Here is a 27,776-nt window from a genome sequence, read left to right on the forward strand (position 1 = left end):
CCGGCACAGGTTAACGATTATCTTTCAAAACCTCTTTCTTCCTGTCTTCTCAGGTTTCCCACCTGCTGTAGTACCACCAAAGCCTGGTCCTCCCCCAACTCGCTTTGCATCTGCCTCTGCCCGCAAGTACAGAGACCCTGCCAAAATGGCTAAAGCAGCACTTGACACCATTCAGTAACAGTACCTTGCATTGCACTCCATTGCATAACACTCTGGCCCGGGGTGCTGAATCCTTCTCAGAAAATAGCTGTGAAAGGTGTAGGACTGGCTGATCATTGAAGCAATCGGCTGCTATAGGAACGGGACGTAATTCCATTAATGCGTCTTAATCAAGCACATTGTGCCACTAATGCACGATCAATACATGAATAGGGAATTGTACCAAAATGTCGCCCTCGCAAATTACGACGGACGAAAATGCCGACTTTTTTTTTTGGACCCCCCTTACACCACATATATATGTGGGGGGTATAGAATATAATATTAATATGGGGGGTCTCCCCCCACATATATATGTGGTGTAAAGGGGTTTAAAAAAAACTTGGCATTTTCGGCTGTCGCAATAATCATGAATAGTGGCCACCATGATTACCAAATAGTCTGATCGTCCTTCTCAGATGGGCCAAGTTACTGCGTGCACCAAGCATTCTGATTGCTGCATTTGAGGTCAAGCAGAAATGTTATCTATTTTTTTTTCTCCAGTTTCTTTGAACATTGTAATTGTAATTGGTTATTTATAACAGACTTAATACCCAGAGGTTTGTAAGAGCTGATCCGGGGATCTCTGCATCGTCTTGTTTCCAAGGAGGGCGCCTTGCCCCTGAGCTATCCTTCCATGTTTGGCTAAGATGCTTTCGAGCTTTGTGGTGTTGTTGCTGGGCCTGCCACTCAATCTGCATTCAGACGTTACTCATATTATGGCAATTAAAAGAAAATTGAACCTGCTTGAGCCTGTTATTAAGTTTAAAATTATTAATTAAGTGATTAGATGAGTCTGTAAAGCGGGGCCACAAACGGTGTTGCTAAAGATATGAGCTTTTCAGACAGCTCCATGATAAAGGTCATGGAATGATTGTGGAATGACAGATGACACATGCACTAAATGTAAATTACAGTGGGGAGTGTATGTATGGCGAGATCACTTTCTCTACAATGTAAAGATGATTAATTATATGCACATCTCGGCTATGTTCTGGTTTCCTCTAAATGGTTGTAATGGTCAAGCAACATATCCATCCTGCAACATGCACTATGCTTTAACTTTACTGCCTCTCCTAGAACTTAATCTTGCTCATCTGCAAAGCAGCAAATCACGTTCACTGTGCGGTGGCAAGTCCCATTGCAGGGGCCTCGTACTGCATGGAAGAAGAACATTTTAATTTCCAGCCGCTTAGCATGAGATCATTAAAATCCTTGTACGCCTCTGCCTCGCCGCCAGGACATCCGTGCCTTGGGGAGAAGTAGGTAACGAACTATCGAGGCCTAATTTATCTGGGGACGTTTATTGTTCTAGATGAATAATTCACACCCACCCTGCCTCTCAGTTGAAATGCTCCCAAGCACCACAATTACGCGTAGACTAGAAAATATGCCGCTTCACGTTCGCAACCGGAGTATAAATGAAACATGTACACGATGCTCAGTACATTCAGACCTTTGTCCCAGTCGTGTGATGGAGCGTGACGGAATACGTGAGGCGCTTGCTGCCATGAAACGTCCATCGCAACAAAATGAATTGGAGAAGTTGATGTCAGATGAGGACAGGCTTGAAAGTGTGGAAGCCATTTGGAGCACTCTGACTGGCTTCTAGAGGGACAGGTGACTGGAGGATCGCTTTCAATAAAGAACAAAATATTCCTGCCACTATCCTGCTTTGCTAGCAGGCCCTGTGCACCATCTGAAGATCCTGCCTACGAAATTAACTTCACTGGACCTCCAACACTAAGGTCACTGCCTGCAAGTGTAGAAGCCATCTGGAACGCTGACTGACTGCCTCCCAGAGGCACATGGGACTGGAGGTTTGTTTTCAATAACATTTATTTTCTTGGCCACATCCTTCTTTGTCAGAGGACCGTGGAGGGTCCTGCCTACAAAATGAAGTTCTGTGGGCCTACAACAGCCAGGACTCTGCCTGTAAGTGTGTAAGCCATTTGGAACACTGTGACTGGCTCCCAGAAGGACATGTGACACACTACCTTACGTATTCAGTCTACCCTGGGCATCGAGCCTGGGTGTCTGCAACCAAGGGTAAAAAGTAGCCAAGGGCAACACCCTTTTTGAGCCTATTAGGGCTGGAGAGGGCCAGAACCCCATCTCAAGTCAAGACTTCACCCTACTCACCCTTTACCTGACTTCTGCTTCCACACATAGCAATCCCCCCCATTGACTATATATTCACAGCTGAGCTTTGGTTACCTCATAGGACCAAGGAACATTGCTGCTGTGTGTCATTTAACTGTCTTTGCGTTACCTAAAACCCCATTCTGGCCCAGCTCAGAACCTACACCTGTTTCTGCTCTGCCAGCCATCTCCCCATTCCCTGTCCACTCTCACACATACACTCCCTCACTCTTGGGCTCCACCCTTTCTTCATTGTCTCACCCTCAACTTTCACTTTTTACTATCACAGAACCCTGGGGTCTCTCCTCACGCCTCTGCTACAGTACCAGCTCTCCACACTGACTCTGCTACCTTAATCCCACACCCCCAGACATGTTGGGGAGGGTGGCGGGTGGGGTTCCTTTTCAATAAGGTCTAAAACACTGCCCTCTACCCCTCCTCTGACATCACCTCTTCCTCTTTTGAATATGCCAAAATTCAACTCGTCTCTCCTATTCCTCTCACTATTCTGGCTCACTATGTACCCTCTGGTCCTCTGATCTGCTTTCCCCTGATCTGATAATTCTCCTTGAGTCACTTCCCACTGACAGCCCCATTGTCATGCTGGGGGATTTTAACATCCCAAGCCGTCTGCAGCCACCTGCCTTGAACTTAAATCGTACCTCTCTGACCACTTCCTCTACTCCCTCCACAACCAGCCTACCCACTCTGGTGGGAACTCACTTGACCTTGTCTTACTCTCTAATTTACTCTCCTTGTCTGACCTTTCCGTTGACCCCTTTCTCTTTGATCACACGTTGCTCACTTTAAAATATTGGTCCCTCTACCATGACATCCTCATCTCTGTTGCCCCTTACCTTGATAATGTGAAAACCTCTCTCCTATCTCTTTCCCCTATTCATGCCGCTTCCATTGACCATGCTTTCTCTGACTTTCACTATGCACTTAGGACACCATCTGACCAACACCATCCTGCTCCCACATTCACACCTTCCCAACCCCACCCTCAGCCTTGGATAATCTCCCAAATTAATATCCTCAAAACAAACATGCCCTGTGTCCTACGACACTGGCATAAATTACAGACACCTTCCTGACAAAACTGCCCTGACCTTTGCACTGGATTCTGCCAAATCCTCCTACTTTCCAAACGTAATATACTCCCTTCCCACTCTAATGCTGCAAACTTTCCTCTACCCTCCAAACTTTGCTCACACCTCACAAGCCAATATCCATCACCTCCCACTTTCTGCTAATGACTTTTCTCACCATATTTCCTCTACAATCTCTAAAATGTGTGAGACTCACAGTCCTCCTTTCCCTCACTCACAAACCCTCCTATCTACCGCCTCCACCCCACCTATGCTCGACTACTTCTCCCCTCCCTCTCCTATTGAATTGACACCCATCCTTCATAGTGCCAACCCATCTTGCATTCCTATTAACCCTTTTGCTCCCGAAATAGTCAAATACTTGGTCTCAATCACTTGCCCACATCCTCTGAGCTCTTTAACCACTCTCCCTGTTGTACTCTTCCCTGCCGCCTTCATATCTGCAAGGGTCGTACCCTTACTAAAGAAATCCACTGCTAACCCAAACGTCCCAGCAAACTCTCGCCCTGTTTCTCTCCTTACTGTGAGTGGTCAGAAATGTTAGCTGGACAACTTTGTGAAGGTTTTTGAACAAATGCCATTTTATTACATGAGATGTTTGGATAAACGTCTCACTATCCCTACCCTAACAGGATTTCCCTTCCTAAAATAAACTGAAGTAAAAGCTCTTGCAAAGGATATCTGTCCCTCATACTTATACCTACAATACACTGATAAGGATAGACATGGCAGTTCAAAAGAATAATGATTGAATGTGTAATGTAACCGCAATCTCTCCATATAGCCTGGGTGAATTCCCTTTTGCCAGATTTAAGCCGGATTCGATTTCACTATTCAAAAAAAGAAAATAGGGACATCCTGGTTTGCAACAAAGTTCCAACACAGTTCTTTTCAACTTCAGCTTGTCAACAGAAAGTTCCAACAACTTCAGTGATTCAACAAAGAAAACAAAAGGTTATTTATTTCCCTTGGACAAGTACAGTTTATTCTACTTAAATAAAGGACAGTTTCTCAGTTCAGCAAAAGCAACAATACTTGTCTTGGTCAGGATGATTTGCACAACTGATAAATGCTGAGGAGCTATAACTTCTATATAAAAACTTTACACAGTTCTTCCTTCAGCATTACAAACATTAGTTTCCTTTGTCAGGATCACTTCATAGCACTTTATCCCCTTCTACCTGGTTTACTTCCATGCCAGGCCTATCGCCTCAGTTCACACCTGGTGTACTCCCATGCCAGGCCTACTTCTGTAAAGGTTTGCCATCCAGGTATACTCCCTTGCCCGAAGAGCGTTTTCACAAGTGATTTTCAGTTTAAGATAAACTGACAAGGTTCACAACAGCTTCACAGTATTCAACAGTTTGTAGCTTCAAAACCTTTATCAAATTGTCAGGTAAACAAGATTCACATTGGTGCTTTTCAATACACTTCTGTAAATAATGCTCCTTTCCCTCTGAATATCCTTTTCCAGAAGGGTAGTCTTTTTGAAACTGCAAAAGTAAACAAATATTGACAAGAAAAGGGTCTTATTCTGATTCTTTGGTAATGTGAGTTTATACTAGCATTCACCATATGTTGTACATAGTATGGGAGACAAGTTTCACAAATGAGGGATCTTTTGTTAGCCCCTTCTGCCGTTGGCAATATCTCCTAGGTAGTATTTGTCTTAATTTTAGTCTCCCTACACTTGGGCAATGCCTGTAATGATCACTTCTTAAGAATATTGCTGCATCGGGTTGCTGGGCTTTCCTCACACATATTTAAAGTTTGTCATTTAACTTGGTTACATAAGGTTTTTCTTGTTTCTCAATAGTTCAGTAATAAAGATAACTCTTAGTTACTTTCATTCCTATGTGAGTACTGCTTTCGCTGTATTTCACTTGTTCAGTATTCAACTTTAGATTCAGTGTTACTTTCATTCATACGCGAGTCCAGCTTATTTGTGGAATGCCTGACGCTCTCAGGACCGGCAGCAGACATATGCGGAACAGTGGCACCGGCATCTTCTCTCTCCGTCAGCTTCTGCCTGGTCTGCCAGGACGAACAACGCTGCTTCTGCTTCTTGCTTCATCTGCCCTTTTCTATGGCCTGCACCTGATGGGGGTTTTAAGCGTCTCTGCCTCCCTCAGGTGTGGGTCATCTGCATTAACGATCTGACCACTCCTGCAACATTGTACCTTGTTGGTCCTCTTCCTCGTCCCAGTATTTAGGAAATTATGGGACTAGAAGTCCCTAATGGCAAAATTGGATTTTCTTATTTTTTCTGTTTTACAATAAGCCATTAGAAGAGTGGGGTTTCAGGTAAAGTTGAATAAGGGGGTTTCCCATTCCTCCTGACCTGCTTCCCCCCCTCGTGTGATCCTCCCACAGAACACCACCCCCAGGGTTGGAATCCGAACGCGTCTGCCTTTCTCTGGCCACATGAGAAGGGTCCCAGGACAGGTTTTCTGGGGGAATCATTGCTGATTCATCACATTCCCCAATATTGAAAAACAGGCCTTGAGTGGGTAGTCTTCGATTGGATCTCTAAGTACTGTGAGGATAATGGCCTTGGAGATCCCCTACAATCTGGTTTATGTAGAAAATCTCTACTGAGACTGCAGTCATGCATGTCTCCAACTTTCTCTCTAATGCTCACCACTCCAAACTCTCTTCTGTACTAATCCTTTTGGACATTTATGCTTCTTTTAACACTGTTGACCACTCTTGTCTTCTCCTGGCTCTCCAGGACCTTAAGTTTTGCATATCTGCTCTTGCCTGGACCACCTCCTACTTGGAGGGTAGATCCTGTAAAACGTCTTGGAAATCTCAAAACTCTGACCCCACCACACTCCCTGTCGGTGTCATTCAAGGATCAGTCCTTGGACCTATGCTCTACGCCTTCTATATCTCTGCATTAAGAAGACTTCTCATATTCTTTGACTTTCACAATCACCATTTTGACGATGACAGTCATATATTCTTCTCTTTTCCTTTCTTCACCCCAGCCATCTTGCACCAGATTATGAATTGTCTCAATTAAATTCATCACTGGATAGCTCTCTGCTGCCTCTTGCTGAACTCTTCAAAAACGGAGGTTGTTTCTCCTAGCCTCTAATGCCATCCCTCCGATCTCTTATCTCCTTCCCACCTGACCTTCCTTCTCCCTCACCCAAGGCAAGCATTTTTGGGGTTTTCCTTGACAGTGACCTACAACTGCAACAATTCATCACTACCACTGCCTCCTTTGCTTGCATTAACCCACTCAACATTCCGAAAATGTCATTTTCTTACTAAACACTCTACATAAACTCTAATCTCTACCCTTTTGCTTTGCAAACTGGACTAATGCTCAAGCCTACTGCGTGGCCTTCCTCTATACTCCTTCCTCCCTCGAGACAAAGTTCTTAACTTTGCTACCTTCACTCTCTACAACCTACACAGATCCTCACCAACTTCTACCTACCAACAACATGCTGGTTGGCTCTCCATGCACAATCGTGCTCTTTTCAAGTTCCTTCTCCTAGCCTACAAAGCTATCAATGGTCTTGCACCTCAGTAGCTGTCTGATTGTATCTCAGTTTGCTCACCGCTGTGTTCCCTCCGAGCATCCTTGGCACTTAACCTCGCCATCCCATACCCGCCCTGTGCCTCTTTCACCCTATTCGCGCCCCTGGAACCCTCTGCCCATAACAATCAAAGCCAGCCCAACTGTGGCTCTCTTCAAAGCTCGTTTTAAACTTCACCTATTTGATAAAGAGGGAGCTCCCTTGCCCACTCCCCCCCATTGTCCCTACCTGATGCCACCGCTGCCCCCAGTGACACTTAATAATGGAATTATGTATATTTAATGAGTAATTCTCTTTAGTTTCATGCACCCACTCCCCCTAAGATTAATGCTACCTTTGTAAGTCTCCTGTTTTTTTATATACACTCTCGGGAGGATAGCTCAGGGGCAACATGCTCACTTGGAAGCAGGACGACAATGAGCAACACAGGTTCGATCCTCGGATCCATGCTTGGAAACCTCTGGGTATTAAGCGCGTTATAAATAACCAATCATATCGTATCTGTATCATATCGAGCGCCCTTCATGGGAATGCTTTCGACATCTGTAAATGAGGTATTGCAAGTCATTTCTATTCAAAATTGATATCTCTGTTCTTCAAATAAATGCAAATTCCAAACGGAGACTAACTAGAACCATGTGACACGTGTATAAAGCTACATATTGTGTACCTCCTGGATTGGCTTCTTTGGTGCTGCTGAGAGGTTGACATGAAACATCACAAGAAGGCTTTCAAACAGTCACAGATTCACAGGTGTGATGTAAACGAGACTGAAAATAAGCCATGGTTTTGGATATACCATAATGATGAGACTGCTATCGTCCCTCCTCGGCCTCTCTTGCTTCAAATGCTGCAATGCCCCTGGGGCTGTACTAATATGTCTTAAATAGGGGTGAGCAAGAGAAGAACAGGGTTGGTGGGTACAATCTGTGTTGCTGAACCAATCGTCCTATGGGTTGCATTTATAAAAACCTTGCTGAGCTTAAATGTTTAATCCTTGAGTTAGACTGTTTTGTGTTAGTATGATATTTTGTGAATTGTAGGTTTAGTATATTGTGAATTAAATGCATGATCTGGCTGAAAAAACGAATAAAAAACAATTTCTCCGACCTACTTTTCTTAAAATTCTAACTCAATAGGTGTTCCTTGTACATAGACTTTATTTTGTCTCTGTGTTTGTGATATTCAACTCACTTTTCCTCGGTCTGTGACTTTGTTCCCACAACCGACTTCCTTACTCTTTGGTACAATTTAAAGTATGTTTCTAAGGCATCTGCACCTGACCTTCATTACAAATATGGCCTGTTAACATTTACGCTCTACCCATTTCTGTCACTTATTGTTGACACAATAATACAATGTCTGCCTCCACGTTGGTCTTTCTTTACCACTTCAATAGGGCACTTCGTTTTCTACGGCTTCTATTAGATAATTTTCATAATTTCACAGCTTACTTTGCTGCAGTCCATTGTCTTGGATCTACATAGTGATTTCCAAAAACCGGCAATCTAAAAAGAACAGCAATTTTCACCTGCTTAGTCCATGATGTGTTTCTGAAGTATAGTGTGCTATACTTATCATATCTTAATGAACATTTTTGCATGGAGCAGTTATGTCCTATGTTCCGTTATACGCCGCCTAGTTGGAGACATGTTACTTTATCGCAGATGTCCCCAAATGAAGGCCTCCAGCTTTTGAAGATATCCGCACACAAAACTTGTCAAGGTGGCAAATCTAAAAGGGGGTTGTTTACTTACTTTGGTGGTTATCCTGGCTAGCTGGTGATGTTTGGGCTCTTGATGACCAGACCTGGAGACCCCTGCTTTGTTACAGTCACATTGTAATAGCTGTGTTGGACAAATAACAGTACTAATGAATTGCTTTGACTGTTGGGTACCTTCCAGGGACAGCACTCTTGATAGTACGAGACGGCACTGCAGAAAATGATGTTACACCACCGCTACCACCCCATCCTTCCGAAGAAATGCTGACTGAATATCATCAATATGGGTAGGGTAGATTAATTGATTTTACATCAAAATATAATGTATGTTAATTTATCTGACCCCTGTATTTTAATTAGATTTGTCATGTAGATCTTTTCAAAAATTGTAGTGTTGTCAAATCATTTTTAGAGAAGACTCTTGCCTTGTAAGAGTTGCAGCTAAAATGAGAGGTGGTTTATTGTGAAACAAAAATAATAAAGAGGCTTAACGAGTATAGGTCTACTATGAATCCAAGACCTAAACGATAGACAAATATGATTAGAAGGAACAGTTCGCACTTCTCAAAAGCTGGTTGGATCAGCAACCTGACAAGACGTCACAGAAGTTTGCCACTAAAAAAATTACCACTGGTCAGAATTAAGATAGGGGAACTGAACAGCATCCCATTTAGATCTCTTGGGAAAATCTTGGTGCAAACCATTGAGTTTCTCTTTCTCACAGATGAATATTAAAACGGTTGCCATGGTCCCTGATATGGTCACAAGATGTAAAGTATGCATAATACTATTCATAACCTATTGACATCTAGGAGGCAGAAGCTCAGTGGTGCCCATGTGCCTTGTGCTTGTCATTGTTCTTGCAAAAGAAAGGTTATGAATTTGAAATGCGCACTTGACCCAGTGCTTAGTTTGTTACCACAAAGATACTATGACTCGCCCTCAGGCACCCATTGAATAAGTGAACAGGTTCCACTATGAATCTGTTGTGTCTCAGTAGTCGTATGGCCTGTTTACAAGTTTGCTACAGTATTTCTGACTAGTGCAGGTTTTACTGCTTTGCCCAACTGAGATTCACTTGCCTTTGTGCGGAAGAACGTTTCTCCACAAAAAGTCATTACCGCATGTGGTATATCCCATGCAGTATTCACAAATGGGTAATCCTGCATGTCCTCAATGAACTTCAAAATAGAAAACAACAAAAGGGTCTGCATGACTCCACATCAGGCGGACCCTTCCCGCTACCCCATGCAGTAACGGTAAATGAGTTGCTGTTACCAGACATAATACTGACAAATGCATAACCACCCCTTCGTCTTTAAAAATCTACTTGCGTAGCCATTGTACATTTTGTACAGACCCCTTTGATGCTAAAATATCTTTGAAATGACTGCACCCATTGTCATTACTTTCTTGTCATCCACAGGTATCTGGACAAAACTTCACCGAATGTTGCATTTATACATGTCACTGTTGTCTGAGACTTGTTGCGGATGTAACATAAGCTCGTTTAAATAAGAGGCTTAACACAGATCTTAAAACCATCAGACAAGGGCGGTAAACCAATATAGTTTGTGAAGCCCGGCCCACAGCAAGGTTGTCATAACCAGCCAGGCACTCTTCTTGATTATATGGTTATGGCATCAAGCGGGTACTTGGTGCCAGAGGATGTGGTGACAGCAGCCAGGAGGAGGACCCCAGTAGTTATCCTGAGTGTTAAACATCACTGTTTAAGGTCAACTATTGATGTATCTGCTCAACAGGGACCTGCAATCAGCCATGGAATGTCCCAGAGTGGATGGTGTAGGGAGGAGAGGGTTGTGGTAGGATGGGCAATTATTTGTGTTGGTTTTCTTTTACAAAACAAATAATGGGGCTTGCTGCAAAAAGCTACTATTTAAAATAGTGCTTGCATCAGCATTCATGTAACACATGCTTCTGCAGAGTATTACTCTTTCCTTTTGAAAGAAGCATCTAAGACAACCACCCCAAACCAACACAAACTAGTTTTTATGAGGCAAAGTGTTTGGCTAGTAAGGTGAACTAAACACACATTGTTAAGGAACCAAGCTTGTGGAGAAATGGTGGTCCTTCCACTGCCGATGAGTAAGGAAATACATGCTGCATTGTCTATATCGGTGGAGGGGGGGAATCAGGGGGGTTGGGAGGGGACATTGTCAAGTTCAATCCTGGGGTGCAAAACCCCCTCCCTATTTTCAGGCTCTCCACATCCCGACATACCATTGAATACAGTTGCCCTAAATGGCAGTTATTTACATAGTTGGTTGTCTTGAAATCCTGGTGGTGTTATGGTGGTGGCGGAGTGGTGCTCACAAGGACTGTTCTTAGTGATCACCGCTCCAATTGAAAGACCTCTCATCTCGACCAGGGGACTGCCCGGCCGTCCAGCTCGGCCGACTGGGAAACAAAGAAAAGTGCAAAACATTCTGAATCGATTTCCCCTGCCTCTGTTCTATGTCATACGCTCAGATTCAGCAGTCAAGGCAAATTAGAAACAGCTGTCGGCATCCCACAGAAGCGTCGTGCACGCACTGTGTGCATAGCTTGGCTGCCAGCAGTGCAAGTATTCCACTGCTTAACAAACTCAAAGTCGTAAGCACGTGGTTTGCGGTAGGATGAGTGTCCTCGCTCAACAGGAAAATGTCTCCCCGTCCTGTGCTAATATTCTTTGCTTTTGGTCTTGTGCGCCTGCCTAAATATTTTGCATGGCTTCTCTCCACAGCCCGGGAGTGGACTCTGCAGAGCATACACCAAATCAGCACAATAGTCGTGGATCCATGGCCCCGGACAAGCAGCCGGCATCAATTAAAATGAAAGCTTCCAAAAGCATGGATCTTGGTAAGGGCGGCTGACCTCAAGGTCCTCTTTTCCATTCTGACCTCATCACGTTTCTCATTTCCTTCTTTTGTTTCTCAGGTCAGGCTGTTTGACAAGCTGCCTTGATAGTGCAGCCTGCACGCGCTTCTGTGGGTCATTTAAGCGTTCGCTCCCAAAAACGCTTGGAAGTGTGCAGAAGGGGGATACTGTCGTAGCTTTTCTGATGGGTCAGACTGTAAACAAGCGCGCAGTTGGCTTTGCGGAGTTTGTTTTATGTAACCCAAGTTGCTTATTTTTGCAAGGTAGGCCCCTGCCACTTTTGGCAGCCCTTCTACTGGCTTGCAGGCTGGAGGGAAATGAAAGTCCTCGGGTTGCTGTTTATGAACATTGGTTGACAGCAGTCACCCATGGTGATGTTTTTTTTTAAGAATTCGCCTGCAATAACATGTAAAGAAAACTAGGTGACACTGTGAGTGGCTGGATTCACGGTCTTAATAAAATGTGGTTATTTTAAAGCCCTCCTCCATGACCGCATTTACTGCCCGGTGCAGCCTGCTCAACAGTTGAGAGGAGACTGCGCTGTGAGCATGCATTGTTGTATAAGCAACCGTTGTATATGCATGTTTAAATGATTGCCATTTTGTCAATTGACTAGTAGAACAACTCTTTGTACAGTGATACTTTTAACACAATGTAATCAAGACCATCATACCCAAGGTAAGCGTGACATTTAAACACAATCCAGTGAACATGCTCTTTTTATGCTGTGTATAATTTTTATTCAAAACATTGAAGTAGTCATACGTGGCACCTTGATTAATATTAAAAAGACAATATGTTAATGTGACGTTAAAACCCGATCCGGTACGCCGGATCAGGTGTAGGGCCATTAGTATCTCGGGTTACCAAAGCGGCAACCCGGGGTGCTAAAAAAAAAAGGGTTTTCCTTCCAACAACGGGACGCATGCGGGCGTCCCGTTGTAGGAAGGAAAAACCTTTACCATCATGGCTGCCATGGAAAGGGAGGGCGAGCCCCCCTTCCCTTTCCATGGCAGCCGTTGTGAGCAGAGAGGGAGATGTGGCTGTGGTGGCAAGTGCCTCCGCAGCTGCATTAAAGGAAAGTTTGGGGTGGGAGACGATTAAAAATAAAAAAAAGGCGATGGGGTGGCCGTAAGATGGTGGCAGGGGGAGCGGGCCGTCAGGCGGCTTGGAACACGGGCTTACACCGGCAGTTCAAGCCTGCATTCCTAGCCACCTGATTGGCTGGCTGCCCTCTGCCGGGTGCTAATTAGCCTTTAAATGGGCCCCTTAGTGTAACAGGTTTCCCCCTTTCTCACCTGACTTCGATGTTTGCTGGAATTCTTGGAAGGAGTCTTCTTGCGTACGGTTCGGGTTTTGTACAACCCCGTGCAAGCGTCTTCGGGTTTGAGCATACATTCAGTGTTCTACATCCAGGGACACTTGGAATCTCCAGGAAGTCCAGGAAACGAAGGAGGAGTACTTGGAGGCGGGTACACGAGATCCGGGATTCAAAGCAGGATAAGGAGGAAGGAAAGATAGAGGGGGGGAAGCAAGGGTCCGGGAACCAGGAATCTATGAGTTCAGCGATGGCGAACTACGGAGCACACGTCTAGCCACTGCAAGCGGTAGCGTTGAGATGCGCGGGCCGCGGGGGCGTGGCCTCTTTATAGAACATGCTACGTCTGACGTAGAGGCTGGTGGAGAGCGTTCTATGTTAGACGGCCATGCTCTAAGTACTACGGAGTGCAAGCCCCGTTGTGTCAAGGACCAGGGGTTGTGCCTTTCTAGCCAGGGCATACCCAACACCATTGGGTAATGGGCAGACTTTATGATGTCAAATTTAATCTTCTCTTGATGGTGGTTTATTGAGAGCTCCATTTCCTTGGTTTGAAGGGTTATGGGTCCTGAAGAAAGGGGTCTTCCATCAATTGCTTCTACAGGTTGCATGATGTCTCGGGTTTCATGTGGAATGTGGTGGTTAATGACCCAATCTTAATCTATGAATTTCCCCATGGCTCCACAATCCACCAATGCCAAAATGGGGTAGGTTTCATTTTTGATGGCGATAGAAAGGCCTCTAAAATCACTAGATTGTTTTGTCCAGGAGAGTTCAAGGATGGAATAGTTGTGGAGCAAACATCTCTCTCCCGAAGCCGTGCTTCATCTACTATCGGGAGGTGGCATTTCCCGAATGCCATGGAGGGGCTAAAGGACACTCTCTCACTAGATGTTTATCTGAGGCACAATACATACATAACCCCATGTGGATCCTTCGCATCCTTTCTTGCGGGGATATGGGTCCACGGAAAGCCCCTAATTGTATGGGTTCTGTTTCATTAACAGGGGCACGAGTAGGATCAGACTTTGGGGTGGTCTCTATAGGAATTTTCTGGAAGGGCATCTTGGTTTTCTTCTTCTCTGCCTTCCTTTCCTGGATACGAAAGTCTATCTGCAGAGTGAGATCCATAAGGGCCTGGAATGAACCTGGGCGTGCCACTCTGGCTAGTTCATCTTTGATGTCTTCATTTAGCCTTCTTCGAAAAAGAGTAAAGCAGGCTTCTGAGGACCAATCTTTAGCAAAATGCTTAAAGCGTGTTACATACGTAAGCATGTCATGGGGGCCTTGTTGGAAATCAAGTAGACGTTCCTGGGCACTATAGACCTGTTCTGGGTGGTCAAACATGGTCTTATGAGCCTGTATGAATCCATCGTAGTCATCCAGGGGGGGCATCTCCGGAATTAGCTAAAGGTGTGGCCCAGGTTAATGCATTCCCGGAAAGGTGCAAAATTATAAAGCCCACCTTAGCCCTGGGGTAGAAAAGTAGTAGGGCTTAAAGGTAAAGTGGACTAAACGGGAGTCAAGGAATCCATTAAGGGTTTTTGCAGACCCATCGTATTTATCAACAATGCCGCCCAATAATACGCTTTCCTTAGTAGCAGGATCACGGGACAAGACTAATTGTTTTAATGCAGCATTCTCCGCTTTCAGATTCTGTACTTCAGTCGTTAATTCTTGCATGCCGCACATGAGATCTTGAACGGCCGCCTCCATGTCTGTACTGACTTCAGTTAGTTGGCGTCTCAATCTGTCACAGGTTTCCCCCTTTCTCACCTGACTTCGATGTTTGCTGGAATTCTTGGAAGGAGGAGTCTTGCATACGGTTCGGGTTTTGTACAACCCTGTGCGAGCGTCTTTGGGTTCCAGCGTGCGTTCAGCGTTCTACATCCAGGGACACTTGGAATCTCTGGTAAGTCCAGGAAACGAAGGATGAGTACTCGGAGGCGGGTACACGAGATCCGGGATTCAAGGCAGGATAAGGAGGAAGGGAAGATAGAGGGGGTAGCGAGGGTCCGGCAACCAGGAATCAAAGAGTTCAGCGACGGCGAACTACGGAGCACACATCTAGCCACTGCAAGCGGTAGCATTGAGGCGCGCGGGGCCGGGGGGGCATGGCCTCTTTATAGAACGTGCTACATCTGACGTAGAGGCTGGTGGAGAGCGTTCTATGTTAGACGGCCATGTTGGTAGTACTCCGGAGTGCAGGCCCCTTTGTGTCAAGGGCCAGGAAGTCCAAAAGGGATGCGTCTTACGGATCATAACACTCAGAGTGACTCCTGTGGACTACCATTTTAGAGGCACCATCATCTGTAAGTAAACACATGGCAAACCTGCGTCACTGCTCTACACATACAAGCCCTGGTGAACAGCCCACCCCACAACGTCGCATCACTGAACCTCCTTTCCAAACCTCCATACTGCTCAATTATTGGATCAGTTCCCATTCTGTGAACACTGACCACCATTGTGGCGTTGCAGTAAAAGTAGAATGACAAGTTAAGGACTGGGTCTAGTGGTCTCACAACTGCCTTTCTATCCGTTTCTGCCACTTCCTTTCCCCCTTTTCTCAGAGGGGGATGGTTCTCGATCAGAAGAGGGCTGTCTCAGCCACATCCCCTTCTCCCCATCTTGTAGAAGAGGGCTGTCTCAGGCACATCCCCTTCTCCCCATCTTGCAGAAGAGTGCTGTCTCAGCCTCAGCCCCAGGATGCTGCCTGACAGTTGAATCTAAGGATTGTTATTGTATGTTCAAACAGAATGGTCACTAAATATAACACACTGACTCCAGGTCAAATTAAGCGTCTGTGACATCTGTTCATTAGAGTACCCCTTTCCAACCAACACCGCAGGGTTCTTTGTCTAATTATCGACTCGTTTTGGTAAATGGGGGTAGTTGGGTCCCCCACCCCCAAACTCATCGACCCTAATAGGGATGTTAAAGGATATTTATACTGTGCACTATCACCACTGGGGTGGTCCCATCACGTACTGAGGGATCTGAAAAAAAGGGGGTAGGTTGGGGTACGTTAGTAGGACAAAGTTTGGAGAAAGAGCAAGGGAGCTGTGATGTGGTGTTGGCAGCTTCAATCCGTTCGCTGAGCTTTTTGATGTGATATTCGGTCGGTGTCCGTCGTGTGCTGCCGTGTTATCCATGTCATTTCTCGACCTTTATCTAACACCCCATAATCCCTTCATTGCCCACTGTCGCCCTCCCACCCTCACTGATTCCTCATACTCGGGGGGGGGGGGGGGTGGGTGCCCTCTGATACCCCCCCCACCACTCTCACTGACCCAATCCCCTATTTCCCTTTGTAATACCCTCCCAACAACCCCAGACTTTCACCACTCCTCCCTCACCACCCCATCACTGAGAGCCTTGCATTTGTTCTTCAGCGCTGAGGTTTAATTTGACTTGTCCTGATTTACTACAAATGGAGGGAGGTGGCATGGGGGGGAGGGGGCAGGTTAAGTTAACACTTTTGTAAAAAATGTAAAACTCATCAAAAGTAGCATTTCTTCATTGGTGACGACAAACGTCCCTTTGCAGGATAATGGCATCAATGTTTTTTTATTTATTTTTTTTGCTGTGGTCTTGCCAAAAACTAAAAACTTTAAGTTGAAATTATTTGCCTTAATCATGCTCCTTTTGTGAACCATCGACAAGCTTAATGATGGGATCTTTGTGTCTTGGTTACATGGTATATATTGTTGAAGTGTTTTTATGTTGCATGGACAGAGCTCCAAGGCCCTTACAGAGGACATATTGTATTGTTGTACACATGTTATTGAGGAAGGGGCACCTTCAAGCATGATGTGCTGTAGTTGGGAGATTCCGCAGACTGTGTCGAGGTGAGGTGGTCACGTACACAACCTCGTCATATAGTTCAATGGTTTCATATATTATGTCTCAATTGAAGTAAATCAAAGCCCAGAGAGAGGGGGTGTGGGGAGGAGACTGGGATAGGGAGAGAGAATTAGGTAGGATGTGAGAGAATGATGAGAGTGGTGAGATGGCATTAGAATGAGAGAGAAATAAGTGTTTGTCCATCCATCCTGTTGAGAACAGTTTCGACCCTACTACTGGGTCCTCTTCAGGGCTACCAAGACCAAAAAGTTTTATTACCATTGCATTGAAGCAATTGCAAATAATATACATTTTGATACCCAGGCACAGGGGTATGGGAATTACAAGTAGCGCAAATAACCTTTGGGTCTCTTGAGGTTATGAGACGTACAATGTGTTGATTTAATGGTGCTCGTAGTCTTTAAGGTGATAAAAAGCACACAGAAATGCATAGCAGTAGGGCAGGCCATCTGGCCAGTGTCAAACATATAGGGGGCACATCAATAAATGAGTTTGTGGATAATAAGTCTCCCCCTTATTTTTGTTTTTCTCCGTCACAACTCGTGAATGTGATGTGTGCATGTACGGGTGGAACTCGTTTTCAAATGTTAGTATTGTATCAATTTAAATGGGGCAATTGTTGGTGGAATGTGTACAATTATGGGTACCGAAATGCATATTATGTGAAATGGTTGAATTGAAATTGTAATGAATATGTACGGTGTGCAATTATGGGCATCACACTGTATATTATTTGCAATTGTTGCAATGCAATGGTAATACAACTGTGTGGTCTTGGTAGCCCTGAAGAGGACCCAGTAGTAGGGTCGAAACACGTGTTGGCACATGACCATTGGATGACCATTAAATGCCGTAAGATTAGAAATTGACAACTCATGGCCTTTTTGCTTACTATTGTCTATTGATATATAAGGACGTTTTAACCTTGAACATATGTATGTTGGGGCTTATGTGCAGGCAGTGATAGGACACCAATGTGCCAAAGCCAATAATGGGAGACATGGCCCCTAGGTCCCAAAGTCAGCAACTTTCCAATACACACCGTCTCCTGTGATAGAAGTACTTGCAGCAGGAAGAGCAACCGGCTGCTCGGTGACTGAAAAGAACATGGTGAGCTTGAGAGTAGGAATTTCAACCAGCTATTTTACATGCAGTAAATGACTGTGCCCTCCAGCTTCACTTAGCGGCATGGTGCCCGCTCTTGCATGCGGAGCGGCGTCACGCTAAACACAGTGGATTACTTGGCGACTGGGCTATGCTTTGTCATTTCCTTCAGTATTTCTACGGTGTACATTTTTAGCAACATTCATTTGCATACGTTGTTCTTGTATTTCTTTATGCTTCACACTCAAAGGGTTTTTCGGCACGCAGAGCCGGTGAGACAAATAGATGACACTTTCTAGCCAGGAATTAAATTCCTAGCAAAAATCTAAACATGTTCCTGAAATCCCTGCTAACCTAGATATGTAGCAGTTTCTAAAGACTAATCCAGTACAGTGAAGCTCCTCAATAACAATTGAGAAACAGGATCAATGGAGATGTTTCCTTCCAAGCCGCATGCGCTGGATATTTTGTGCTCGCCGTTGGGATATGAATGGCAGCAGTGTCTGCATAATGAACAATATCCATCAAATTGGTGAATTTGATCCCTTCAGCCGCGCAGCAGCTGCTCCACGTTGGCCAGAGACCACTGAAGTCGTTGGTCTTCCCCCAGGATCTTAAGGTGGGCAATAACACTACTTCCACCATGGATGTCATTCCTCACCTCTCGTCAGCAAGGAACCCACCATAAGGTCATGATTGATGGGGAGCGTAAGAAGAGAAAGCAATATTCCAAAGCAGATCTTCAGGCAGGACGGCCTCCACAGCATGACGTAAACCCTTCCTTCAGCTCAGAGTGTAACTCTAGACCGGACTCAAAATGTGCACTCGCTACAAGCAATTGGCTAGTGATAAATTATTCTTAGCATGTAAGAGATGGTGTTCTGTGTGTATGTGTTGAGTTGAGGTGGTAAGTGGCTTTTTATGGGTGGGTAGTAACTTGGCATTTTTACCCCAGCATTCAGAGACCCACTCAGCTACTCTAGAAATTAAGCATAAAGGGAGTACTCACGTGGTGAGGGAGATCTTGCGCCGTACCCCCTGGTCAGTGGTAGCATTGGCCTTGGTTAAGCTCTAGATCATCATCGTGTCAGCATTAAAGAAAACTAAGTTTAGCTTCATAATCTCTCGCGCTTGCAGAAGAGTTCAGGGCAAATTTTATTTTTGTCTCGTTTTGGGTGATTTTCTTTGGTAAATTGTTAGGAAGTCTCCCTCTTTATTTGCATGAGGGCATAGTTTAGTGTAACTATTGAAATGGCATAAAATAAAAGCGGACACTGATTTCGTGTGCTCATCATCGCCCTTTTCCAAGGCTCACAATTCACGATAAATGAAATCACACCCACAATGGGCTCCCTTGTAGCATTGCTTTTCCTTGTTTCCAGAATACACGGGTGCGCTGCTGAAGCTACCCTGCAGTACACTGTTTGGCGAGACTGCCAAATGCAGTGCAGTGTGCCCCGATCCGATACAAATAAGGACCAGAAAACAAGCCTTCTCTGCCTACTCCCCAAGACTACAGAACGTCCTCCCTGTCAGCATCAGACTCTCCCCCACGCTCCTACAATTCAGAAAAGAACTCGAGGCCTATCTCTTCATGGAATCTCTCCGACTCCATACCTAGGCCATCACATCGGCCCTCGTGACACATGACTCGCTAGACGCCGCCCGCCCCTCTCCGCCACCCGGTACAGCTGTACCCCTCCACGGTTCCTCACTGTGTCCCCCCTAACTGCCACTATATAATTGTTCTGTTACGGCTGAAAAGGGCTCAGGGTTGCATCTGTACTGTTGTATACCTCTGTAAAGCGCTCGGTTGCTTCTCTAGGTCCACGCTAAATAAATACCATAATAAGGATGATACAACCACATCCAATGTTGGTCCATAACCTGCTGTAGAGCACGTTGTTTGCTGTTGGAAGCATTACCCGGCTACATTACATCCTTGTTCCCTTGGGGAGCACTGACTCCTCCTCCTCCTCTTCTGGACCTTCCACTGCCAATACCGGTCACAGGCACCACTAAGCCGTGCAGTTCCTGCCTCCACTTCCAGCAATTCTTACGCTTCTTCAATTTCCCGCCTGCCCCGTTCCACAGTTCCATCTTGGGCATTGCCCGCTAGAGCTGCCTGCTGGAGTTGTCCTGGGTCGTCATGTGTAAGGTCACTTGGCAGTGCCTTCGCCACAGAGGGGAAAGATGTAAATGCCCAGGTGAATCTCGAGCGGTCTGTACACAGCATCTTGAATGCGATGAACCTCAAAGCAATAAGAAGCATGGTTATTGAATGCTAGGCACTATATAGACCCTCGTACTCGTCCATGTTTAGCTTGTTGTCCATGAGCCCCACTGATCATTTACTTCACTGTATTTGTGGAAATTAGTAATTTAATATTAGAAAAACATGTAATATGCACAGTTAATTAAGACTGATTAAAGTAAGAGCGAACGAGTAAAAAGAAAGAGTGAAAAGAGAACGTGGGAGGTGGGGGGGCTTTAGAACTGAAACAAACGAAGCAAAGCATGGTTGCTTGCAAATGGATTCCCAGAGTTGCCAATTATAGCTCAAGAATGGGAGTTCTTTCCAGGAGGTGGTGATCATAAAAATGCAGCTGAAGGGCAAAGTGCCCCAAAACTGAAACTGTTTTCATTCTAGGCTATAGTTGGTTTCACGAAAAATATAATTAAGGCTCCCTGCTCCCCCTTTTACAATGTGTCTGTCTTCTTGCTTGCCCTTCACTCCTCTGTCTGCTTCTCCTCTGGGGTGTTCTGGATCCAGAACTGGATTACTCAACAGAAAGCTCCTCCGTGACAATCCTTATATTCCCGGCCACTTCTGTTCCCTGGACTCCCTCCTCGTAGCTGCCTGTGTGAACTGAGCCACTGATGGTGTCATTGCAGGGTCGGACTGGCCTATAGGGCAATAGGCCCATGGCCGAACCAAAAACGCAAAATGCTGGTGTGGGCAGTTATTGGGGCAATGAGGGTCAGTTTGATGAGTTACTTCATTATGAGGATAATTGTTTTGACCAGTGTTGCTGACTACGTTTTTTTTTTGTTAATGGACAATTTGCATCACATTTTATCAAAAAACTCCCCCTTGTGTACTATTCAGTGTCACAAAAGGAATGAATAGCCATTTGCAGCTGTTGGCCACTTTTTCATTGGTGCCCGAGACAATGTTATGGCCCAGTCCCACCCTGTGTCATTGCCAAGGTGTGGATGGAAGGGTTTTAAGGAATTTCTGCAAGGCACCATTCCTATGACCTTCCCCGTCTTCTGTATTAACTTTGAGACTACGGCCGGCAAGGCCTTGTGTTTCTTTTCAGTGGCGAGTGCAGATTCTGGTGTTCTCATTGGTTCACTTAGTGCCATCCAGATTGACTTCCTATTTGTCATTTGCGTCCTCGTTTGTCATCCGGCACCGCAATCTCCCACAAGCGTTCTCATGATAAAGCAGGAAAGCAGATGTGTGCCCACCTAGATTTCTATGTCATGTATTTTGCATGAGGATAAACATACACTCTCTTGTTGTATACACTTCACCTCTACGATACTCATTATATCAGTCTCTGGAGAACTAAAGGCTGAGGCATCCCTGCGGGGACTTGAACCTCTTACCTTCATATTTTATACACATTTCTAGCTGATTTTTCTCATTGGATGCGGGAGTGCATGAGGCCCACAAGATATCCAAGGGTTTAATACTCGCCCTTAAAACCTCAACTAGGTCTCTAAGATCAAGCACTAACACACAGTTATTCACCCCCCCGCCCCATTCAAGAACTCCAGGGCGGGGGGAGCTAGCTTCCCAGTACCAGCACCTAGACTCTGGAACTCACTCCCACCGAACATAAGCAGTGAGCCCTCCCACCCCACTTCAAGAAACTGTTAAAAACGTGGTTATTTAACATGTTCTAAATTCAAAGAGTCTTAACATGAAGTACCAGTGCACAGCATTACTTAAGTCTGTAATTAAACTGTATGTCACATATGTCTACTGTATTTCAAGTATCTTGAAGCCAGATGAACTATTTATTTTCTTGCATGACTTTGCCCTTTGTAACCAGATTAATACAACAGTAACCTTGTAAGCAACACCGTGATACCTCCGGGTTAGGGGTTATAACACATGCAAAAAATACATTATTTGTTTTGTGAATCTTGTGAGATTGTGTACTCTTTGCCAAATTATGCAAAGTTGGGCCCCATATTCTGAGACTTAACTCTAACTCTGAACTGGCAACTGCATGCCTCTGCTCTAGAGCCCACCCTATCGCGCTCAACCCATGACATATTTCACGGTCTACACTGTCAATAGTTTCCTTGGGCTTCACGGCACACACTGAGAAGCGCAGCATAACCTACCTGTCCTTACAGGCACGCAGGCTAGGTGGAGGTTTTCCCGGGATAGCATCATGCACCACCCACATTGACGCTAGAGGCGTATTCGCAACAAAGCATGGTTTCTCTGATCGCCCTCGCATCACCACGCCAACAGAAGTAACCTAGTTCTCCTCCCAATGTCCTGCAAATGACCCCAGACGCCGACCTCTCCTACAGGACCCAGCCCACCAAGCGAACATGGGCAAGTCAAAAGACCTAATCGCATAACATAGGGTGACCAGATTTTTATTTTTTTATTTTGTTTTAAAACAGATTGTTTGGTTTCCAAATTATAAACCTTTACCCTATTTACACCTTCATTAGCCAACTAGTTCAGAGAATCCATTTTCAATTGTGTCCATGTACTGTCTAGTCCTCACCATATTGCTTTTCAAAATAAAAATAAAAAACAGGCGCTGTAGACATAAAAGTAGGACTACAATGCCGCCTTCCCTCTCAGCCCCACAACATTTACCTCGATCCCCGTTCCTCCCCTGCCCAAGCATCTGGTGGGGGTCACACACTAAATCATAAATACATGGACAGAAGGCCCAATTGCGGGATAGTCCCTGCAAAACCGGGACGGCTGGTCACCCGAACATAACAAAAAGTGCTGCATGTGGCATGGCTAGTCTGCACAGGATTCTGCATCTGACAGCACCGTTCTTGCTGCTTCCTAAACGTTCACAGACCTTGTTGTGGACCACGATGGTTACAGACAACGCGGCAGAGGCCCACTGGGGAAAAGCTTGCCCCTGCTGTAATAACGCCACCTTACATTGATTTGCAACTCGTGGTTACCCTCGGCGTCTGAGTTTCATTTGTGGTCCGGCGTCATGGTTAATGTGTGGGCCTGTGATAGTCATGCGCATGTTTTTAGCAGGGCATGCGAAGTTCAAAAGTGCGGGGTTGTTTTTTAAGACGGTGCTGTGTGTGTCGGCTCTTTGTTGAAATGCAGATGTTGCTTCGGCCTTGAGTGTGCGCCCTCGTCCTGACCCCGAAGCACTGAGCGTATTCCTTGAAGCAACGTCTGTTCGAATCTCCGTGAATGAAGGGCAGAACATCAAAGTAATTTGTCATAATCTTGATTTCTGAAAAAAACCCGAGCTGTCCTTCCTTCACGTTTTTAGGTTTCCTGCCCATCCTCCACTCAGAATTGCCGGCTTTTCATGCCCCATTGCTTGACCATCCCGACCAAGCTTGAGGTCAGGTGCCAGCTAGGCTGTGGAAGGGGGGTCGTGTAGTGGGGAAAGAGGGAGAATGCTATATAGTTTTGCTGTTGTGCTGTTGTGCTGGCGTGTGCAGTTTGGAAGTGACCCAGGTTACTGTGTGCAAGTCTCTTTCGAGGGCATGAAGGCAATGGTGTCCAAACGGGAGCCTCATGGGCCTACAGTGTTTGGGTGCATTGGTCGGGGCAGTGAAGTATAACTGGGTTGTAGAAGTGTAGAGTTCTGTTGTTTGATGTCTGTAGCGTAGTGTTTTGAGAGTGGAAGATGAGATAGTGTGTGCACGTGGGTTAATGGCAACATAGGGCACGTCCATCCCATGTCTCAGGGAGCAAAACATAACGGCCATGCATGGCCATTGGGTGCAGTGCAGCAAACGATCGTGACGCCAAGGCCTTCGCTAGACTTTCCTTCCTCTTTAAATGTTGATTGTGCATAGTATGAAGAAGGCAATAATATGGCTGGTTCACCACCTTTGTGCCGATCCTAGGTTTTTAGCATGGAGTTTGGGGAACATCCTTGAGAGATTGGGCCGCTTGGACTCTTGACTGATTGGTAGTCTAGTCCGCTGGTTAATGCAGCTCATTTTAAGAATTGTTGGTGCCCGGGGCACAACTATATTTGGAACCCCCTTGACATATGGAACATTTTGAACTTTATAGCTCAGCTGCATATCTCCATCCCTCTGGTTGAATCTGAGCTAGGAACAGGGATACCTAGAGTAGTTGTGTATTTTAGAGCCACATTCTGAGTAAGCCATCTGTTGCTAAAGCAAGTACACCCACAAGTAAGGCACAGCACAACCGGGAGGATAGCTCAGGGGCAATATGCTCGCCTTGGAAGCAAAACGCCACGGAACACCACAGGTTTGATCCCCGAGTCCACGCTTGGAAACCTCACGGTATTAAGTGGGTTACAGAAACCCAATCCTATATCATATCGGCATCAATATTGGGAAATTAATTCCATGTCATGATCGAGCAGGTACTTCATGTCACAATTGTATCACTCTATGCACACACTCCATGCATGTTTCTTAGATTTTTAGTGGGTGTACTGTGCCCTTTTCAATGCGACATTCCCTGTGTCGGACGGGTACCATGTAAGCCAAGACATTGTAGAGCAAAGAAGCAAATATCAACGCAAATAGATCCCTTTTTCTTATAGAGAACCAAATAACCACTTTATTATAATAGCAATGGAAAGTCTGCAAATGTGTTATGCGTGTTATTTATAGAGACCTTCTGAGATCTTGACTACTAGAGAAAAGAATTAGCTGTGAGAAGCCTGCCTAATTATAGGACTGTCAGCCTGGCCACAAAGACGAGAAATACATGTATTGCGGGATATGTTTCGCTACAAGGCTGTATATGTGTATATGGTATGCTAAATCACCAGCAGGGTTTCTCTGAGTGCCTTGCTTGCCTGGAGCTTAGATTCTGCCCTTTTCCGGGGTATCTAGACCTTAGTCCCAGTTGGCAAATGCGTATGGAGAAGATAGGACGATGGGAAAGCGGGTGAAATGTCACAGACGTAGGCATGGGGGTGATCTAGAATGGGAAAAGGACTGTTCTGTGATGCTTGAGAGCATGTGAATCTCTTAAGGTGGACCATAGATTGTATGGGAGCCAGTGGATTACAGATTCAGCAGCAGCCGGGTTTGAACTGGTGTTTGATACTGGGCCAAACACAGAAGGCGCTTAGACCAAAGGATCATTAACTGGGGCGGAGCAGGCTGAGCGAAATGGAACTGATTGCTGGTACAGGAAGTTAAGTTTGAGGAAGAGAGGGCAAGAAGTGGCTATGCCATTATAATTATAAAGAGTATGGGATCGTGTATAAACTGTGCGCTCGTTACCACTCTCGAGTTTACAAAAGAAGTGAAAAAAGAAAGAGAAAAACGGGTGGCTGCGGGTGGTACCACTCCCACAAAGTTCTGTAAATGGTAAATGACAAACAGAAAATGGGTGGTTAATTTGAACGGAGACGCAGATAAAAAACAGAGACGTGGGTCAGACGGGATTGATCCTGTAAACACTAGCGATCGAATCAGGTGCTAGAAGCTATTGGGAGTAGCAAACTCTTTTTTGAGGCTATTGGAAGCCATAACGAAATTGGATTTGGGGAAGGTTTTTGTATTACAGAATCGAATTTTGGCATCTGCAATATGTTGATGATTAGACTAAAAGTTTCAAGACCAATCCCAAGTCGATACACAGGATTTATGTGAAAACCAGAAACTTCCCATTTTTCCACAACGAGGCACATAAAGAAATGAAATAAACTGCTGCCTTGAAGACGACTAGTGGCCGAAACATGTGTCGGCTGTCCATGATACGAGAAAATTAAAGAGTCTCTGTGACATTGGAACTTTTTGGAGTTATTTTTCAGGCGTCATAACGCCATGATTTGGACCTTATATATAATCTGGGTTGAGCGCGGGGCAAATTAACCACCTATTTTCTGTTTATCATTATAATTATAACATTCAAATACAGTGTCCTTTCCCGTGTAAATGAAATAAACTGGTAGGGCATGCTTTAGCAGTAAGACACATGACTCAAGATCTGATCATGATATCTAGTTTTATATAGCGCTACAAGCCCGCATGCATTTGAGCGCTGCATTAACAGTTGATATTATTATCCCACTGCGTGGTACTCAATGTATAGACCTCGGAAGGATGAAATGTTGAGTGGGCCCTGCCGGGATTCGAACCTGCATATGCAGGCTGCACACAAATGTCAGAAACGAGCGCTGAGCTCGCTGTGCTTTCTGACCGGCTACAATGTTTTACTGTGGTGGTTTCTATAGATACCACAGGCTGGGTTGTGATTAATGCTGAACAGTTGCTATGGGGTTGCACTGCAATGAACATTCTGGTTTGCAAAAGATATGATGGTCGTATACGCGAAAATACAGTGATCCACCCAAGGATTCTATGCTCCCACCTGTGGTGCTTTCCCCATTCTTAAAAGTCCTTGTTTGTCCCAAGACACCCCTCTCTATAGAATCGCGATCTCCAAATTGGTATCTAACAGAAAACGAATTCTGATCTTGAAAGCTGCTCTGCTGTTTGGCTACCAAACTCTAATAATAAATAGACAACGTAAATAGTCCAAAAACCCTCCTCTTCACCAGTACATCCATGCACCTAGGCAGCATTCAACATGGTTCTTTTAGGTGATGCTCTTGTTGTGGTTGCTCCCAATCTACTCAGACTAGCTTTGATCTAGATGCTGACATTATATCCCTCTTGCTTCATACACTTTGCTCGACACCTCTGGTACAAGAATGCAGCTTTCCCCATGATAATATGCGGTCTAGCTAAAAACATGATAGCTTTCTCGCATACTGTCCAGGCCACCTGACCACAACCACCCATAGCCCTGCACAACATGGGAGACTAGCAGGGATCGGGCCAACCCTAACAACCATCATCCTGGCTAAGGGCACACACGCACTCTACTATTCTTTGACGAATTTCCCATGCCTGGACTTTGCTCCCCCAAGGGTGTACAGTCTACAACAGGTTGAGAACATACCAATGGTGAACGGCGCTATACAAATGGCAATTGCAATACAGGCTGTATCTTCTTTCGAATATTCTCTGTGTTTGCCCTACCGTACAATCTCCCTGAATGAGTAAGTAGAATTCCGCCCCTCCTTGGTTACTTGTTGGGCCTTGGCTCGGCTGCTTTGCCATGCACCCGTCAGTGCCTTCATGACCCCTCAGCTTGTTGGTCAGGTTTCTGCTCATGTCCTGACCCTTTAATGGGTAAAGATAAGCCGTAAGTCTGTCCGTTTTCCTCAGAGGGCCCTCTGGTGAAGTGACACTCTCCCACACTAGGTTGGGTAATGTAGGTCAGTCCTTTGAGGTGAGGGAGACATTCAAGATGGCTGAGGCATGACACTGATGTAGTGGGAAGTGAGCGCCAAAAGATTAATTTGTTTCGAAGTCCAAAAGCTGAAATTGGCCAGGTTGGACGTCAACTCCCATAAGGCACCATTTCAATGTAGGAAAGACCCTCAGTGGAGCCATGAGTGAAGAACATCTGATGGGAGAAGTAGAGCATGTGAAAAGGTACTCTTAACATCTGAAAATACGTTTTAGTTTTTTAACCACTACATCCGCCATAAAGCGAAAAGCTCTTCAGAAGGAACAAAGAAACTGGATTCTGCATACCTTAACTTCATGAATTGAACATAGGGTGAGACAGGAGAAATATACAAAGTTCAGAAGGCTGCATCACCATAACCTTTCCCGGAGTTCGATTT

At 45.2% G+C, this 27,776-nt stretch overlaps 1 protein-coding gene across 3 annotated transcripts in view; it reads left to right on the top strand.

Moving 5' to 3' along the window:
* The window catches only part of PARD3B (par-3 family cell polarity regulator beta), a 2,582,324-nt gene that overhangs the window by 1,316,516 nt on the left and 1,238,032 nt on the right, over positions 1-27,776 (top strand). For all 3 annotated transcript variants that reach the window (XM_069615556.1, XM_069615558.1, XM_069615557.1), the window contains exons 14-15: positions 8,908-9,013; positions 11,470-11,585. In XM_069615556.1, coding sequence (XP_069471657.1) covers positions 8,908-9,013; positions 11,470-11,585 — 222 coding nt within the window. The remainder of the gene's footprint in view (positions 1-8,907; positions 9,014-11,469; positions 11,586-27,776) is intronic.

This window comes from Ambystoma mexicanum, chromosome 9 (genome assembly GCF_040938575.1).
Source record: "Ambystoma mexicanum isolate Mex_15411 chromosome 9, UKY_AmexF1_1, whole genome shotgun sequence".
NCBI lineage: Eukaryota > Metazoa > Chordata > Amphibia > Caudata > Ambystomatidae > Ambystoma > Ambystoma mexicanum.